The 15274-nt window shown below is 54.3% G+C and overlaps 2 protein-coding genes across 4 annotated transcripts in view; both read left to right on the top strand.

The window, feature by feature from the left end:
- EDA (ectodysplasin A) overlaps positions 1-5809 on the top strand; it is an 81966-nt gene extending 76157 nt beyond the window's left edge. For 2 of the 3 annotated variants that reach the window (XM_049827764.1, XM_049827762.1), the window contains exon 8: positions 1948-5809. In XM_049827764.1, the coding sequence (XP_049683721.1) occupies positions 1948-2199 (252 nt within the window). In that variant the 3' untranslated portion in view covers positions 2200-5809. The remainder of the gene's footprint in view (positions 1-1947) is intronic. The other variant, XM_049827763.1, reaches the window with a different exon arrangement.
- Positions 5810-8434: 2625 nt separating this feature from the next.
- On the top strand, positions 8435-14898 carry LOC126050185 (transforming growth factor beta activator LRRC32-like). Its single transcript, XM_049827755.1, has 2 exons — positions 8435-8624; positions 9561-14898. The coding sequence occupies exons 1-2, from the start codon at positions 8505-8507 to the stop codon at positions 11523-11525; spliced, it is 2085 nt and encodes a 694-aa protein (XP_049683712.1). The 5' UTR covers positions 8435-8504; the 3' UTR covers positions 11526-14898.
- The last annotated feature ends 376 nt before the right edge of the window (positions 14899-15274 follow it).

Genomic DNA, 15274 nt, shown 5'->3' with positions numbered 1-15274 from the left:
CCAAGAACTTGTATGTACTTTTAACCACTTCGTGCTCTAGGAGATGTGTGTCGGAGGAAGACCTTAGAGTTTCGAAGTGCAAGGTCACACGTTTCGCCGTGACACCAGCTGCGAGAGATTAGTTACCGAAACACATGCACAGACGCCCGGCCAGATCCCACATGCCACCAATGCCTTTTTTTTAAATCCTCCGTATTGTCTGTGCAGTCATTCACCAGCCCATCTAAACTTACTCCTTGCAGAACAAGGGTCCCAGCAGGATGCTAGGCTCAGTGCTTTAATAGAGATGTAAGACCAAAACCCTGGCAACTTGTGATCATTGCGAAGCCATGTCACTCTTTGTAAGCATAGGACTCGGCCCAGGTGGCTTGGCCAAACTCCAGCCCAGGTAACTCCCGTTTTGCCTCCACCTTCTTCGTGTAGCTTCAGACCCGACACGATGCACCAGCAACAGCATTGTGCAGCGGGATGGCTCAGCTGCTGCTTTAGCTGGTACCGACGATGGATGTACGGACCTGCTTCTGTAAAAAGGGCTAAACAGAGTAATAATTTATTGTATTAGATTTGGTATACAGCTAAATAAGACATAGTTTCCTCTCCCCATTCAAATAAAATGCAGGAGATGGACTGTCATTTTAACGCACTGCTCCCAGTGTCTTGCAAATCTGAGCAGAATTGCTGAGCTGTGTAGCGTATGAGCTACGAAGCTCTTCCAGAGCACGCAGGGTGTCCGCCCGCCTGCGGACTCAAAAACTGTCCCGGTTCTGGGACAGATTTTAGCAAGTCAAGAGGGTTTCTGTGTGACAACCGCAATGAAGCGACTTCCACTTTGCTCTGGGCTTCTAATATTACTTCCTGCTCAGGAATTCCCTTTATTCAGTTGGCAGCCCCGGTGGGACTGTACCAGGTTGGATAAAGTGGGTTGTGGATGTCAAGTTAGGTGCTCTTCCGTGGAACTGGTAACGTGTCTGGTTTGGATGGGGACAAGAAAAATAACTCTTCGTGGGCCAAAGTATAATCGTTTCCCCAAGTGCTTAATGCTAATTGCTGGCCACAGTGTTGTGCCTCCGAAGCCTTAGTCGTTTGCAGCCCATCAAGGAAAAAAGGGACTCAATCTTGTGTAGTTTCTGTGGTCGCAGGGTGTAGACTAAGAAGAATTAGCAGATGCATCCAAAATGGCTGGTTTTCTTCTGTCGGGAAGAAGCAGCTCCCTGGGACTGACTTCTCTTTGGACAGGTCTTTCTCGTGCATCTCACAGTTCTTCAGAATCAGTGTGTGGGAGGTGGTTAAGTAACGAGTAATGGAGTCATGGGGACTTAGGCGCTAGGTCTAAGAGTTAAGTCAGCAGAAACACCATGAGGTCATTTGCTTCCAAGCTGTGGAGGTTGGGAGAGTGTCTTCCCTGTAATAGCTTACGCCTTTGAAAGCACCTCAAGTCCAATTACAAAGAAGGCAACTCCCAGTACATCTTAGGGCATTTTTGATGTCAACACTAAAGGAGGCTCATGGGACCCAGAAAGCGGGACTGGCCAGGTAAGTGAAAGAGGACTTCAGTTAAAATATTTCTGTTTGTTTGTTGGATGAAGAGCTGTTTGTAGCAGATAGGGCTGTCTACACAATTTTGTAACTAGGCCTGTGCAGGTTTGTATGTTTTCCTGTCGTAAGCAGGGTCTAAAGCAAGGGTTCACAGCTCTCAGCCTCAGATACGTGGGTTCACGGCTGCTTGCATGCTTGTGTCAGTATGAAGTGGAATGCAGAGTTTCCTCATGCTTGGTTGGCTTCGGGTGCCTTCTGCCTCGAACAAGTCAACCTCCCATGAGTGTCCTGGGGCCAAGGAAGGTAACGTTAGCGGAGGGAACATATATGTACACACTGAAAGGAATGTGGACTTCTTCTCTGTGCACAAATACACTCCCTAATACCTTTCTTCTTCCTGCTTCACATCAGGTATACTACATAAACTTCACAGATTTTGCCAGCTATGAGGTGGTGGTGGATGAAAAGCCCTTTCTGCAATGCACTCGGAGTATTGAGACCGGCAAGACCAACTTCAATACCTGCTATACAGCTGGGGTCTGCCTCCTCAAAGCCAGGCAGAAGATCGCTGTGAAAATGGTCCATGCTGACATCTCCATCAACATGAGCAAGCACACAACTTTCTTTGGGGCCATACGCCTAGGAGATGCACCAGCATCCTAGATGAACTTGGCATGTCCAAGGATACTCACAGAACTGCACAGTGCTGCTGTTCATAAGCGTATCAGTATTTCAGGGGGTTCTGTAATCCGGCCATAAAGAAAACTGATCCAGAGCTATTTATTCCTATATGTGAATGCAGGAAGCACAATTGTCTTCTGTGACTTGCGTGGAGACTTGGATCAAAAAGCTAGTTGAAAAAGCGTTGTGAGGAAGAAAGGCTGTTGTGTCTGCCTTGTCTCAGTATTTCAAGTATTACTGCACTGATACTCTGCTCTGTGATCTTCACACGAGGCTTGTTGAGAGTGGTGTGGGTCTCTGCTTTTATGTTGCACTAGCAAGAGCATCCCAGGCGGTAGCGGGAGAAGACAGACTAATGTCCAAATTGTCCTATCCAGGCACTCCTGCTTCTGCACGCTAACGAAAGCAAGAAAGGGGGTTTCTGGTTTTCTGCCTTCCCAGTTCGAACTGGAACGGCCGCGGGGTGCGAAGGGAGGTGAATAAGACAGGGTCAGTGGTGTTTACATTCATCCTCAGGAGTGCGAGCAAAGGCGGCGAAGTGCCTCTACCTAGAGCTTGGAAGCAGGCTGCAAAAGCAGTAAGTGCGAGAGGAAGATGAATACTTTATAGAGCAGGCTTAGCAGATAGGAAACTGCCTCCACATTCCAGAAATCACAAAGTCCCAAAGAAAATGCTGATTCCCGGTTCCAGCGCCTCTGCTACTTTCAGCTCCTGCCATTACCCCAGAGGTATACCTTGCCCTAATGGGGCTGCCTTAAAGTACTGCTGCTGTTACAGCAATTGGTGTTTTGTTGGGGTTGGTTGTTTTTTTTTTTTTTTGGTCTTTTTAATTAATATTTTGCAAACCAGAACACATTTCTACAGGCTTCACCGAGCCGCGTAGAGCAGACACAAGTACTTGTGAAAACACTCTGAAGAAGTTTGTCATGTTTAAGAATAAAATATTCAAACAGGAAATATTTTTTTTCTGTTTTAATAGCAACTGTCCTGCTTTTAGATGTGGTTTTCGTCCTTCCTTCCCCCACCCCTTTCCTTTTGGCACCCTTCTACCTAAAATGCTCTAATAAGTGGTGATGGAGTCTCTAGCAAAAAAAAATTGTATTTAAAAAGTCTGGTCCAGCATGAAGTCACCACTTTTTCTTTTCTCTGAGCCCTGCTGAGTCTAGTCATAACTCGATTTCTGGTGACTAATAGAAGAGCTGGGACACTATTGTTTCTTTTGGCTTCTTGAGCAACTCTCTCCCGTTACCTCCCCTCAACTGGGGAGACCTAAAGCTATAAGATGTGCTCGAGCTGAGGAAGAGGCTGAAGCGCTAATTGCTCTTTTTTTGTCATGCCTTGGCTTTTGCTTGGTTGTGTTGTGTTTTGTTTTTTTAACTGGATTTCTTTTCAGAGCATGTTTTTTCTTTAAAGAGGGTAGTGAAGTTTCAGCCTACGTAGCGAATGGGGCAAGTCCGGAACCGACGTCTTGGTGATGACCTCCATCTCCAAGCAGAGGTGGCCCAGCTGTGGTCACCTGCAGGGACGTGGGAGCGGACGTGTCTCAGCGCTGTGCTGCAGCGACTGATCTGACCACAGAAGGGTCCACCCTGGCTGAAGCATTCTTGGCTCCGTCACTTTTCCCCATCCGTAGCGAGTGATCTCACTTGCCAAGTATTGCAGTTATTGGGAGATAAATATTTCTTGGGGGCACCCAGCTTTGGCTACAGCCTTGCTATTCACAGGAGGCGTGCAGTTTGCAGAATAACTGCATGAAAAATTGCCTGCTATTTCTTTTTCAATATGTTCTCCTCCTTTCTAGCCTTAACATGTTGGACTAGCAAGAGCCTTAGGGGCACTTAACTAGTCTTTGTGGTTTATTTCCTTTAGAATGGATTAAGAAGGACATGTTCCTCTGACAAGAATGAATCAGGACAACTGTGTATAGTGAGAACATTAAGCAAATCATTAACAGAATTGCTTTAGAATACAGCCTGAACAGCAAGACTTAGGGGCAAGCAGAAATAAGGCAATGCCTTGGGAGAGCGCGATGGATGGAGTTTGCATTCCTTGTCCCCCACTGGCAGGATCTGTGATTTGCTCCTGACTATGGCTGCGGGCAGGAGGAGGCAGAGGGAGAATCCCTTCTCTCCGTAAAAGCCCCACGCACCGCTGTCGAGTTCCCTCTCTGGCCTCTGCCTGGGATGCGGGAGGAGAGCAGAAGGGAGCGGTTCCTTCCTCCCTCTTCCCAGGCCACGGAAGGTTGTTCCCGGGCTTTTTCTGATGCTCGAGTTACGCCAAAGCGTGAGCTCGGTGTGGCTGAGTTGGAGACGTGGAGTTGGAGTTGGACGTGGAGTTGGAGAGCAAGGAACACCTGAGTGCCGGTGGCCTTGGTACGGAGAGCCGTGTTCATCCTTGGGATGAGCGGGCGGATCACCAGTCCTGTAGCAGCCGTGGAGAGTCTTTATACTTGAAACCCTTTGGCCTCTCTAGCAACACGTTCTCATTAATGAACTATTACGGCGCAGGTTACCTAGGCTGTAGTATAGCTGCTTCTTGGTGATGCTTCTCTAGATGGTGTCCCACCATCTTTGGTGCCTCTTCCCCTTAACTGGAGCTGAAAAGGCCTGGAAGCAGCTCAGAGGAGCGCGGGGAGGATGCGTATGGGAGGTTTTAACAAACTCCAGCAGGAACAGGGCCTTGCTCCAGTCTTTCCCTCCGATGTCTGTGAATTTTGACGCATCTAGGTTCCTAGTGCGGTTGGGAAAGAAGTGCTTCACTTACAAATGTCTGTGTATCCGAGGTGGTGGATGCAAAACCAGTCACCACTGGTTTCCCGTGAGCCAGCCTTTCTCTCCGGCGGTACTTGCTGGCTCTGTTCTTGCCCACGTGCCTTGGCTCTGCTGCCCAACTTTCGGCTGGACTCCAGCTGCAGAAACGTACCAAGCAGCTAATCGGTATATAACGCATCGGCTGAAACCCTTCTGCCTCCCAAGCTCCTCTCTACAGAGACAACTTCTAGGGCAGCCAGCTCGGCTGTTGAGTTCAGGGCCCCTTTTGAAGGAAGACCTAAAGGTCATGGCTCCCTCCCCAAAACTACCTGGCCCTTCCTTCCCTCCAGCACCTTTCTCACCCAGGTAAGCGGTTGTGGTCTCCCTGGCACCCACTGTCCCCATCAGGGGACTTGGCATCATCCTTCCACTGAAGGGCACCCGAGCTGCGTTGGGAGGGAATTGAGCAAAGCGCGTTGGCTCGTCCGTGTTTCTTCCCCTCTTCTTGGTAGGAGGTGGAGCGTGGGGAGTCCTTCCCGCTCACTTGCAGCCTGGTGGCACCTGCCCTGGCGCCGGCTTTGGGGAGAAAGGGGAAGGGAAAACTGCAGCCACGCTTCGTGGCTGCACCCACTTACGAGCCTGACTCCCACCCACCCCTACCCATGTTCATCACTCCCAGGCTGGGAGAAAGCCTCTTGGACTCCGCGACAAACCGGGAGAGGAGTTGTGGGAAGAGAGACACGACTCTCCCTGTTACCTTTTAGAGCTGCACGGTGATATACTGATGCTGTTTCATGCTTCAACATCTTTATTCAAGACACTATCTGTATATAAAATATACATAATGTATATAAATTAGGATGTAAGTTTATGTAAATTGTCAATATTTTCTTTGCAAATAAAGCTTTTTTTCCTGATCTTGCTGTTCTGGGTGGGACTTCCTTCCCCGGCCAAACCAGGAGTTTCTGTGGAAAGTATTTTGGCTGCACTTGTGCGATGGGACACAGCTGAAAGGTAAAGCATCTCCCCGTCCTTCGGGGAGCGTTTGATACGCAGCTGCTGTGGCCGTGGCAGCGGTCCCGTCGTCGGGCTCAGCGCTGCTCAGCATTTGCCTTCTGACTCCCCGCTGCTCTCTGCAGTCAGGGGAATGCGCAGAAAACGGCATTGCTGTCACTACTTACTGGGAGAGAAGGACAGTTTCGGTGTACTTGGATAACCGCATACCCTTCTGCCTCCTTAACGCCCAGGATGGGACCGAGCGTCTGTCACCCTGCGGGACGGCTGTGACAGTGGGCAAGTGGCTTTATCCCTTTTTTTTTTGCAATCCTCTGGCCTGCTGCTAGTTCGTCCCATCCTTTGGGGGGCTTTCTCACGTGAAAGCCTTTGGGGAAACAGGGGCATCTCTCTCTAACAGACCATTCTGGAGACCTGGGAGCCAGTTTGGAGGCCAGGAGTGGCAAGAAGCGCGGGATGCCCTGTGAGTTGCCAGCGTGAATCTCTTCCCTAGTTGGTGCTGCGCGGTTCGCTCTGCCTTCGGCTCTCGGTCCGTGAAAAGCCTCTCGGTGCTTGCAGGGCACCTTGGACGGCTCTCGGTCCGTGAAAAGCCTCTCGGTGTTTGCAGGGCACCTTGGACGGCTCTCGGTCCGTGAAAAGCCTCTCGGTGTTTGCAGGGCACCTTGGACGGCTCTCGGTCCGCACCCGTCTCGCTCTGCCAGGCTCTCCTACAAAGGGAGTTCACAGCCTTGGGATGCAAATGCCCAGGGGTTCTCCGCAGAAGTCCCTGATCAAAATCGGGGACTTTTCAGCTGATTTCATCGGCCGGCCGTGCCTGCTGTGCGGACCCATGCCCAGCAATTCGGGATGCAGGGAGGAGAGGGTCGGGGTTCCCCGGGCGAGGCGGCGGCGGCGGTGGGGCCAGGCGCCCTGGGGGCTGCACCGGGGGCCGGAGCGCTCGCATGGCGCGGTTCCTCCCCTGTGCTGCCTTCCTCTTTCAGGGCTCTGCGCTCCGCTGCTGATGGTAGACGAGGGACGCTGAAGGCAAAGGTTCATCCAGAGGTCGGTGTTTCCCTGGCCGGAGCCTACAGGATTTTTACATCTGCACAGATGTGCTATCCTCACCGCGCCTCCGAAAACAACGGCGGGCTGTTTGCTCACAGCTGCCCTGGCCCCGGTTGCTGCTGGAGCCCAGGTCCGCCGCAGCGAGCGTCAGCCCAAAACACGGGCCCTGGTGTCCGGGCTGAGCCCTGGCTGACTGGTGACGTTGGTCTAGCTCAAGGCTGAACCACATCCCGGAGGTGGCAAAGCGCTCCCCATCACGGCCGCTGTCGGCAGGGCGAGGGGCAGCAGCAGAAGCCAGGCTGCTTCATCTTCCAGATGTGCCTGTGTGTTTATATATATAATTTATTTTTTTTTCCCCTGCCAAACGCATCTAAGACTAGAGCAACAGCTCCACAGCTGAAACTACAGCAAAGCACATCCTTGGGCAGCCACGCAGCAGCCTGGAGGTGCTCTTTCGGATGGGAAAGAAATGGGCTGCAGCCAGCCAAAAACCCCAAAAATGTGCGTTTTGCGGAACGCCCCACAAAGCATGCGTGGAGCATGTCCCGTCCCCGTCCCCCCCCCCGGGAGCGTGTGGGCACTAGGTGGCACAGGGACACGGAGATGTCACTACAAAAAAAATCCCTGTGGTGGGGTGCAGCTCTGGGAGCCCAGATACCACCTGGAGCTGCCGCAGGGAAAGTCCCTGTCTGGTTCCTGCCCTGGGTGAGGAGGTGACCCAGCAGCCGTCCTCCGGTCCTGGCAGGGACATGGCAGCGAGGAGCCCAGCACTCGCAGCACAGCGGGCTCCTGGGGAGGAAGAGGAGGAAGAGGAGGGGGGTGCCAGCTCGGCACATCCCGCTGGGAACAGGTGGTAAATCCCGGGAAGCCGTTGTTTCCCCGAGGAGGGACAGGTGCCGTGGGAGAGTCCCCTCGGCTGGGCTGCGATGGTGCAAGGAGGGGAATTTGCTCTGCCTCACCTGCGGCCCCAGAGGCATCGGGAGTCCCACGGTGATCCCCAGGAGCTCGGTCCCCGGCGTGGGATGGCCGGGGAGCCATCGCCGGCTGCTCCCGGTGTCCTCAGCACCAGCTGGCACAGGGCACGGCTTGCCCCGGTACGGGGCAGAGGAAGCTGGAGGAAGAGCAGGTCCACGCAGGGGAACTCCCCCCAAAACCTCTCAGCTTTCCCGCGTACCCACCTCTGCCTCCCGGCATTGGATTTTGGTGGTCGGTCCAGCCGATCACCTGGGCGCCGGTGCAGCCCTGCCTCCTCCCCGTCCTGCCGTTTCTCTTTCCCTTCCTTGTGGCTTTTTGCACTGTTTTTCCCCCTCTGCAATCTTATGTCTTTCTTTTCCCACTTCCGTAGCTACGAACACCCACATGTGTTATCTCCTTCCCCCATCCCATCCTGAAGCCTATTTATATAGAGCCCGGCTCCTGCCCAGCTTGCCAGAGAGCACTGGAGGAGCGGGACGGGGCTGGCAGTGCCCATAGCCCAACATGCTCTTGTTTGAACATCGGATGGCTGAAAGAGGATGCTTGCTGCTCTGGCTGCTCCCGTCTGTTCTCAGAGCCCAATCTAGTGGGGAGACGAGGTCCAGGTCCATGCCGTGCCAGCAGGTAAGGCTGCTTTCCGAGGAGCCCCTGGGTTGGGATGGCCCCGGCAGCATCGCTGGGTCCGAGCGGGGCTGCCAGCATCCCTCTGCGCAGCGCAGGGTGCATCTCCTCCCCACGGCTCTCCCCTCCTTCCAGCCTCCATCTCTTTAACCTTCCCAGCTTTGATCTCCTCTCTGCTCTCCTGTCTCTGAGCCGGTCACCCACTAGCAGGTCCCCAGCACGCAGCTGCTCCCATGTCCCTGCCGTGCCGGTGACACCTTCCAGCAGTCCCTGCCACGGGGGTGTCAGCTCCAGATGCTTGCCAAGTGGCAGGACGGCGTGCAGGGTCTCGTGGGGGTTCAGACAGCTGCCACGCATGTTAGCAAGGCAGTCGGGAGCCTGGATGTGGAGCAGCTGGTTTCTGTCCCACCACAAACGTGGCAGGGTGAGGGACAGAAACCAGCTCCTCCATGTCCAGGTTCCAAACTCCACACTGGCAGAGGAAACCAGTTTGGAGGGAGAGGGAAGGTTGAGCCCACCAGACGGTTGCCCTTTCTCTGCCCAGACAGGACAGGGATGCTCTGGACCAGTCCCTGGGCTGTCCCAGTGCCCTCCAGAGGCTGGGTTTGCCCCACCAGCCTGCTGCATCTTCAGTGCTTACGCTTCTTTTTTGCCCACCTTGCTTGCTGGGCTGTATGGGAGGACAGCCTGAGGGGCCAGAGGCTGAGCCTTCTCCTTGCACCATCAGAAAAAAACTCAGCAGTGTCTCAGAAAGCCCACCTTAACCCTGGGGACAAGCTTCTTGTCTCTGAGCTGTGGCTTTAGGTGGTCCAGCCCCTTCCCATCCCAGGCTTAGTGCTCATTTCCACATTGTTCTTGCCCATCTTGGAGAGCAGATGGCTTGGCTGGAGCTGTGGTTTGTCGCCCCTCTCATGCTGACAGCTTCTCCCATCTCTGTAGAGCCCCACGAAGGTGTCTTGCAAAGGAGCTGGCCTGCGCAAGTTTCCAAAGGAGCTCAGCCAAGGAGTTAAGTACCTCGAGCTCTCCAACAACTTCATCCAAAACCTGTCAGGCACCTACATGCCAGGGTTTGGGCAGCTTGAGTACCTGGATGTGTGCTTCAACCAGCTGGAAGCCGTGTCAGACACGACCCTGGCTCAGCTGCCCCAGCTGCGCTTTCTCCTCCTGGGATCAAACCACCTGGACCGCAATTACCTCGCTAATGGGCGAGCCTTTCATCTGCTCAGGAATATAGAGGTCCTGGACCTGTCAGCAAATAATCTGGAGAGCCACATGGCAGGCTGGTACATCAGCAACCTCACCAGGCTGAGGATGCTGGATCTCTCCGGGAACAAGATGACCAGCCTGCTGATGGATATCTTCCAGAGCGCGCCACGGCTGCGCGAGCTCGACCTCAGCAACAACTACATCATGGAAATCGAGAAGGGAGCTTTTGAGGCTCTGGAAGAGCTGGAGGTGGTGAACTTGGCTTTGAATTCCCTCCACTGCATCTCTGGCTTCAGCCTCACGCAGCTGCGAGTTTTAAATCTCAGCCACAACGCCCTGGAGCTCTTCGTCTCGGAGGAGGCAGCGGAGCCCTACCTGCTTCAAGTGCTCGACTTGAGCCATAACAGACTCCTTTATTTTCCAGAGCTCCCCAAAGCCCATTATCTCACACACTTAAACCTCTCCAACAACCTTATTGCTTCCCTGCTCCCAGGCTCACGCCATCCGGGGGAGTTTGTACTGCACTACAAGGAGATGGCGAGGTTTAATAGGACTTTGCGTACCGCGGCCGGTCTGACACATGTAGCTGACTTGGATCTCAGCAATAACCGGCTGCAGCTGTTCCCATTTACCTTCTTCCACAGCCTGGGCTCTCTGCACAGCCTCAGCCTGGCTATGAACTGTCTCCAGGACGTAGCTGGGGAGTCGCTCGCCGACGGCACGGAGCCCAGCGACCGCTCTCCTGCGCCGCCGGAGCGTGCCAACCTCTCCGTGCGCTCGCTGGACCTCCATGGCAATGCCATCCACGTGCTGCCACGCTGGTTTTTCGATTCTCTGCCTCAGCTGGAAACGATCGATCTGGGCTCCAACAACCTCCAGCCCTGCGAGAGCCAGGGGAGCGATCGGGGAGGGAATTTGGGAGGAGGCACCTGCACCCCCTTCTACAACGTGCCTCGCTTGAAGCATCTGAGGCTTTGCAATAACAACATCACCAGGCTGCAGCCCTACGCCTTCAACCGGACCTCGCTGCTCTCCCTAGACCTGTCGGGGAACAAGGACTTGTTCGTGCCTAAGGAAGCCCTGGGGGGGTTGGAGTTCTCCCTGCAGAAACTCTCTCTGAGGGGCAACCAGATGGACAACAGCAAGACAGAGCTCCCCTGCCTGGACACGCTCAAAGTCTTGGACCTCTCGGGCAATAATTTGAGCCTTTTGCCCGCAGGTCTTCTCTGCTCCCCGCTGGAAAGCCTGGACGTTCGCAATAACAACCTGCTGATGTTGGAAAAGCTGGCGCTCGTGAGCTGGTCCCACAGCCTGAAGGACGTGTCCGTCGCTGGAAACCCCTTCAGCTGTTGCTCGCTGGCCTGGCTGGACGTGCTGCAGGCAGCCGGCGTGGGCGTGCGGGACGTGGACGAAGCCCTCTGCACCTACTGGGATGAGAGCAGGAACTTCTCAGCCAAAATAACCAGCAGTCCTTGGTGGCTTTGTCCACAACCCAAGGGCACCGGCTCGCTGGCTCTGCTCGTGGTCGTGATGAGCCTTTTCTTTCTCAGCTCCGGGGTTTGCTGCCTTCTGAAGAAAGGACAGAAGTCGCCGGAGCGTGTGGGACTCCAGAGCAACAGGGTGGGGGTCTTGCCCCACCACCCCAAAAGGGAGGAGCCAGCCGAGGCAAAGCCAGCAGACAGCATCACCAAAGTGTAGCCCAGCCCTGAGGAGCAGGAACTGTAGCAATCCGTCAGAACTCTAATTGTTAATAATATTAATAACATTATTGTATTTTAGGTCTTCTCCCCTCTCTGGTACCCTGTGTGTTTTGCAAACCCAATAAAGGGAGCGTGGCTGGTGCCGAGCTCTGGGCCATCTCTCCTACTCTAGAGGGAAGGTGCCCGCAGCTGCTCTGTTCCCTGCAAAAAATTAAACACTCTATAAGCAATTGCGGGTGGGTTTTCTGCCCTGCCGTCACACATTCTCATCACCCAGGACAAGAAACCTAGGCCTGGGCTGCTTCTATTGATCTCCCACCCCCCTGAACCCATCTTGGGCTGTTTGTGGAAAGGGAATTGTCTCCATTGGCACCACCTGAGTGTTTCACAGCTTTTCCAGCAGTCACTACCTGCCTTTTAAGTAGGTTTAATAGGTCAGCTAACCTCCTGCTCTCGAAAGCATCACCCAGCCTTGCGAGGAGTGGGCAGTGGCAGGGAACGGTACCCGGTGGTGGGTCACAGTGCCGGGGGTGGGGAGGGGGTTTCTGCAGGATCCTACGTACCTCTCTCTTCTGCCTTTCCCTGCCAAGCCATCATCTGAAGGATGCTGTGGAGTTGGCAGGGCTTAAACCGACCCCAGGCACTGCTGTGGATGCAGGAAGGAAGTCTGCCCTGTCCTCACCCATTGGGATAGTGAGAATAAGAGAAAAAATCAAGTCTTGTGCTGTCCCTGGCTGATGCTGGGTCACGGGCTCTTTGGGGGGGGGTGTGTGTGCTGTACGTTCCCACCCCCAGCGCCTGCACTCCCGAGTCAGGGGCAGCTCGGTCTCCGTCACAGGGGGTAAGTGCTGGCAGAGCCGCGGTTCTTGGGGCATCTGGCACCCTCTGAGCACCCAGCCCACACTCGGGCAGTGTTTAATATTGGGGGGGCTAGGAGCCCAGCTAGGGAGGGCGGCAGGAGAAGGCGCTAAGCGGGACGGTGAGCTGCAGCAGCGATGTGGGGCGGCTGTTGTGGCGGTGCGATGGGTGCTCTCAGTCTGCACACAACAGCCAGCTGTCTGTCCTGGGTGCAGTGTGTCCAGCTTCCCGGGGCAGAGCGGTGCTGCTCCCCCCACGACAGCAGCCAGGTGCCTGACGAGCACCTGAAGGGCTGGGGCCAGCTCTGGGGAAGGATAAAAATAAGGCTGCAATGAAACATTTCCTATCTCTTTGGTTCCACCTTGAAAGTCTCCAACTGGCCTGGGCTACCTGCTTGTCCACACACCTGCTGGGTTGGAGGCTGTGAGAGCAGAAGGGCTTGGAAGTCACTTAAAATCCCAATTACTTAACTTTCTTTTTTTTCTTTTCCCTTTCAAGCTTATCGTGGTTTTGCTGTGAAGCAAAAGGCGTTTTTGCTGTAAAACATATGCCTTCCCCACGCTGCCCACGTTGCCACTGGGGCTGCAGCTTCCCGGACTTTGATGGGCATCCAGCTCCCGAGGGACCCCCAGCGCCTTTGATGGCCCCGCGTTTCCATCCCCGCTTCAGTTTCCCTTTGATCTGGCACTCTGCGCCTCGTCACGGCGAGCGACCGGCCATGCCGGGGTGCCCGGGGCGTCGCGGGGGAGCCTGGTGCTGCGTGTCACCACCCTGCAGGGACCTTTGGGACGGGCAGGCAGCCCGTGCTGCTGGTGAAAACCCAGCCTCCTGCTCGAGGGCAGCTATTTGCTGGATCTTCTGCTTCCATGCTCACCCTTCTTCTTTTTGCTGCAGCTCTTGTGTCCCTCTCATTCACCAAAGCCCCGGTGCATGCCAGCCACCCTCCCACCGCCACCACAAGCCCTCGTCCTCTCCCATCCCGGTGCTCCCCAGCTCCATCCCCTGCTCCAGCGTGGGCCCCAGCTGATGTCCCTGGGGAGACGCAGCCAGCTGGGTTTTGGGCACGAAGCACGTTGTGCCAGGACCTGCCGTGCCCACCTTGGTCTCTTCTGCGCTTCTCCTCAGCAGGGTCCCTTGTCTTCGGGTGGCACTCGAGCTCCCTGGGGCAGGGACGTGCTTTCCCGCACGCCCACAAAGCTCCGTGACAGCAGGTGGGTGAGCTCAGCCCGGCTTCAGCCCGTCCCTAAAGCCGTGCCAGCCTCCTTCCCCAGCCCAGGCGCTTGGTGACGTTACAGGGACGCTCTTGGGGGCTGCCTGGCCGGAGCCCAAAACTCTGCTGTTGCCTTTGGTGGGTGTTTCTGGTACATTTTGTGTGGCCTCTGTTCCTCATTTAAACCCCCTCCCAGGCTGTACTTTCCATGCGTGTCGCCATAAGATGTCCTGCCCTTTGTGCTGCTTCTTCGCCGGCTTCTTCCTCGCATCAAGGCTTGCGGAGGGCTGCAGCCACGCAGAGCTGGGTGGCCGGCGGGGACGTCGCGTACCACCGGGTGCTCGGTCGGTGCCAGGCGCTGCCCTGGGCTTCCCGAGTGCTCCGGAGCCGTGTTTATCCAGCACTGTTGACACAGACTGTGTCGTGTCCCTGTGGATCAGCAGCAGCAGCAGCTGGTGGTTGACCTGTGTGGGGACGGCGGTGCTTGGGGACAGCGGGCTGCTGATGCCTGAAGGTTTCTCCGGGGATTAGAGCATCTGCTAAAGCGTGTGCTAAAAATAGGAGAAGGGATCCTGGTACTGGTTTTACCCTGCGGGGAAGGCACCCAAAGACACATCAAGCTTAGGGTAAGAGGGATGGAAGAGAGATGCTGGCCCTGCTAAGGGACAGAGAAGCTCCCAGGGAAGGGGGAGGTAAGCTTTAAAAAAGAAAGCAAGCCTGGAGAACTCCTGAGGCCAAAGAAAGGTTGTGAAGGCACAGAAACTGAGCCAGGGAAATGGCGTGTCGGGTTATTATCTTTATCGATGTCTGTGTGCTTTCCCGATTCGAGGAAAAACAGGATTGTAGGCTGTGGTCTCACAGGTACTGCAAGAAGAACTGAATCCACGTCAGCACTGAGGGCAATGCCCCTTTCTCCCAGCGATAGGAAAAGCGACGTGCTTTCAGCTTGGCCGGGAGCAGGGCACGGGGCGAGCACCCAGGGCTGGTGCTGGCACAGGGGACGACGAGGTGTGACCGGGCTGGCCAGACCCTGCCCCTGCAGACCGCATTCATGTCAGCAGAAACCAGCACGAGTTACCCACGAGGTCAAGAGAAACCCGGCTGTGGTACTAACTGGTGCTAACAGGAGGGGTACGTCCTATGTTCTGCATTGCTCCTCAGCCTGAGCTTCCCACAGTTTATGGGAAATGGTTTGCTTACCCCAGTGATGTCTTAGCATCTCAAGCTTTTTCTTGATCCAAAATAAGGGTAAAAGATCTGTAGAATATTGAAGTTCAAACAAATAAAGCGATGATGCCAAATATGTTGCGTTTTCATGTCATGCTGTAAGGCAGTAGGAGTATAAATTTTGGTCTGAAAAAATAGCAGTGGTGGTTAAAATATTGTGACCATTTACAAATTTTCTAGAGAACTAGTTGAGAAATCCAGCAAAACTCATTCTTTCCAGTGGAAAGCCTTCACATTTCACTGGATCTGCATTTTCAAAGTAAAATAGATTTTATCAAAAATTTCCAACTAGCTGTTCTGCTAACTCATGTGGAAATTACCTTGTCTGCAACTAACTTCAATTACAGCACACTCTTTTTTTTTTTTTTTTTTTTTTTTTTTTTCTTTCCCCTCCCTTTTTCCCTTTCTCTCCATGGAGACAAGAGCCAGAGCTTCATCTGCTTCAAGAGCTG

The sequence above is a fragment of the Accipiter gentilis genome, chromosome 24, assembly GCF_929443795.1.
Source record: "Accipiter gentilis chromosome 24, bAccGen1.1, whole genome shotgun sequence".
In the NCBI taxonomy this organism is placed as follows: domain Eukaryota; kingdom Metazoa; phylum Chordata; class Aves; order Accipitriformes; family Accipitridae; genus Astur; species Astur gentilis.
Note: the sequence above shows the minus strand (reverse complement) of the source record. Positions and strands in the feature narration are given on the sequence as shown.

Bases quoted from the DNA above. Each gene is read 5' to 3' on its own strand.
- LOC126050185 (XM_049827755.1), top strand. From the start codon at position 8,505: ATGCTCTTGTTTGAACATCGGATGGCTGAAAGAGGATGCTTGCTGCTC. The intron at 8,625-9,560 runs GTAAGGCTGCTT...CCATCTCTGTAG, and splicing joins GGTCCATGCCGTGCCAGCAG to AGCCCCACGAAGGTGTCTTG.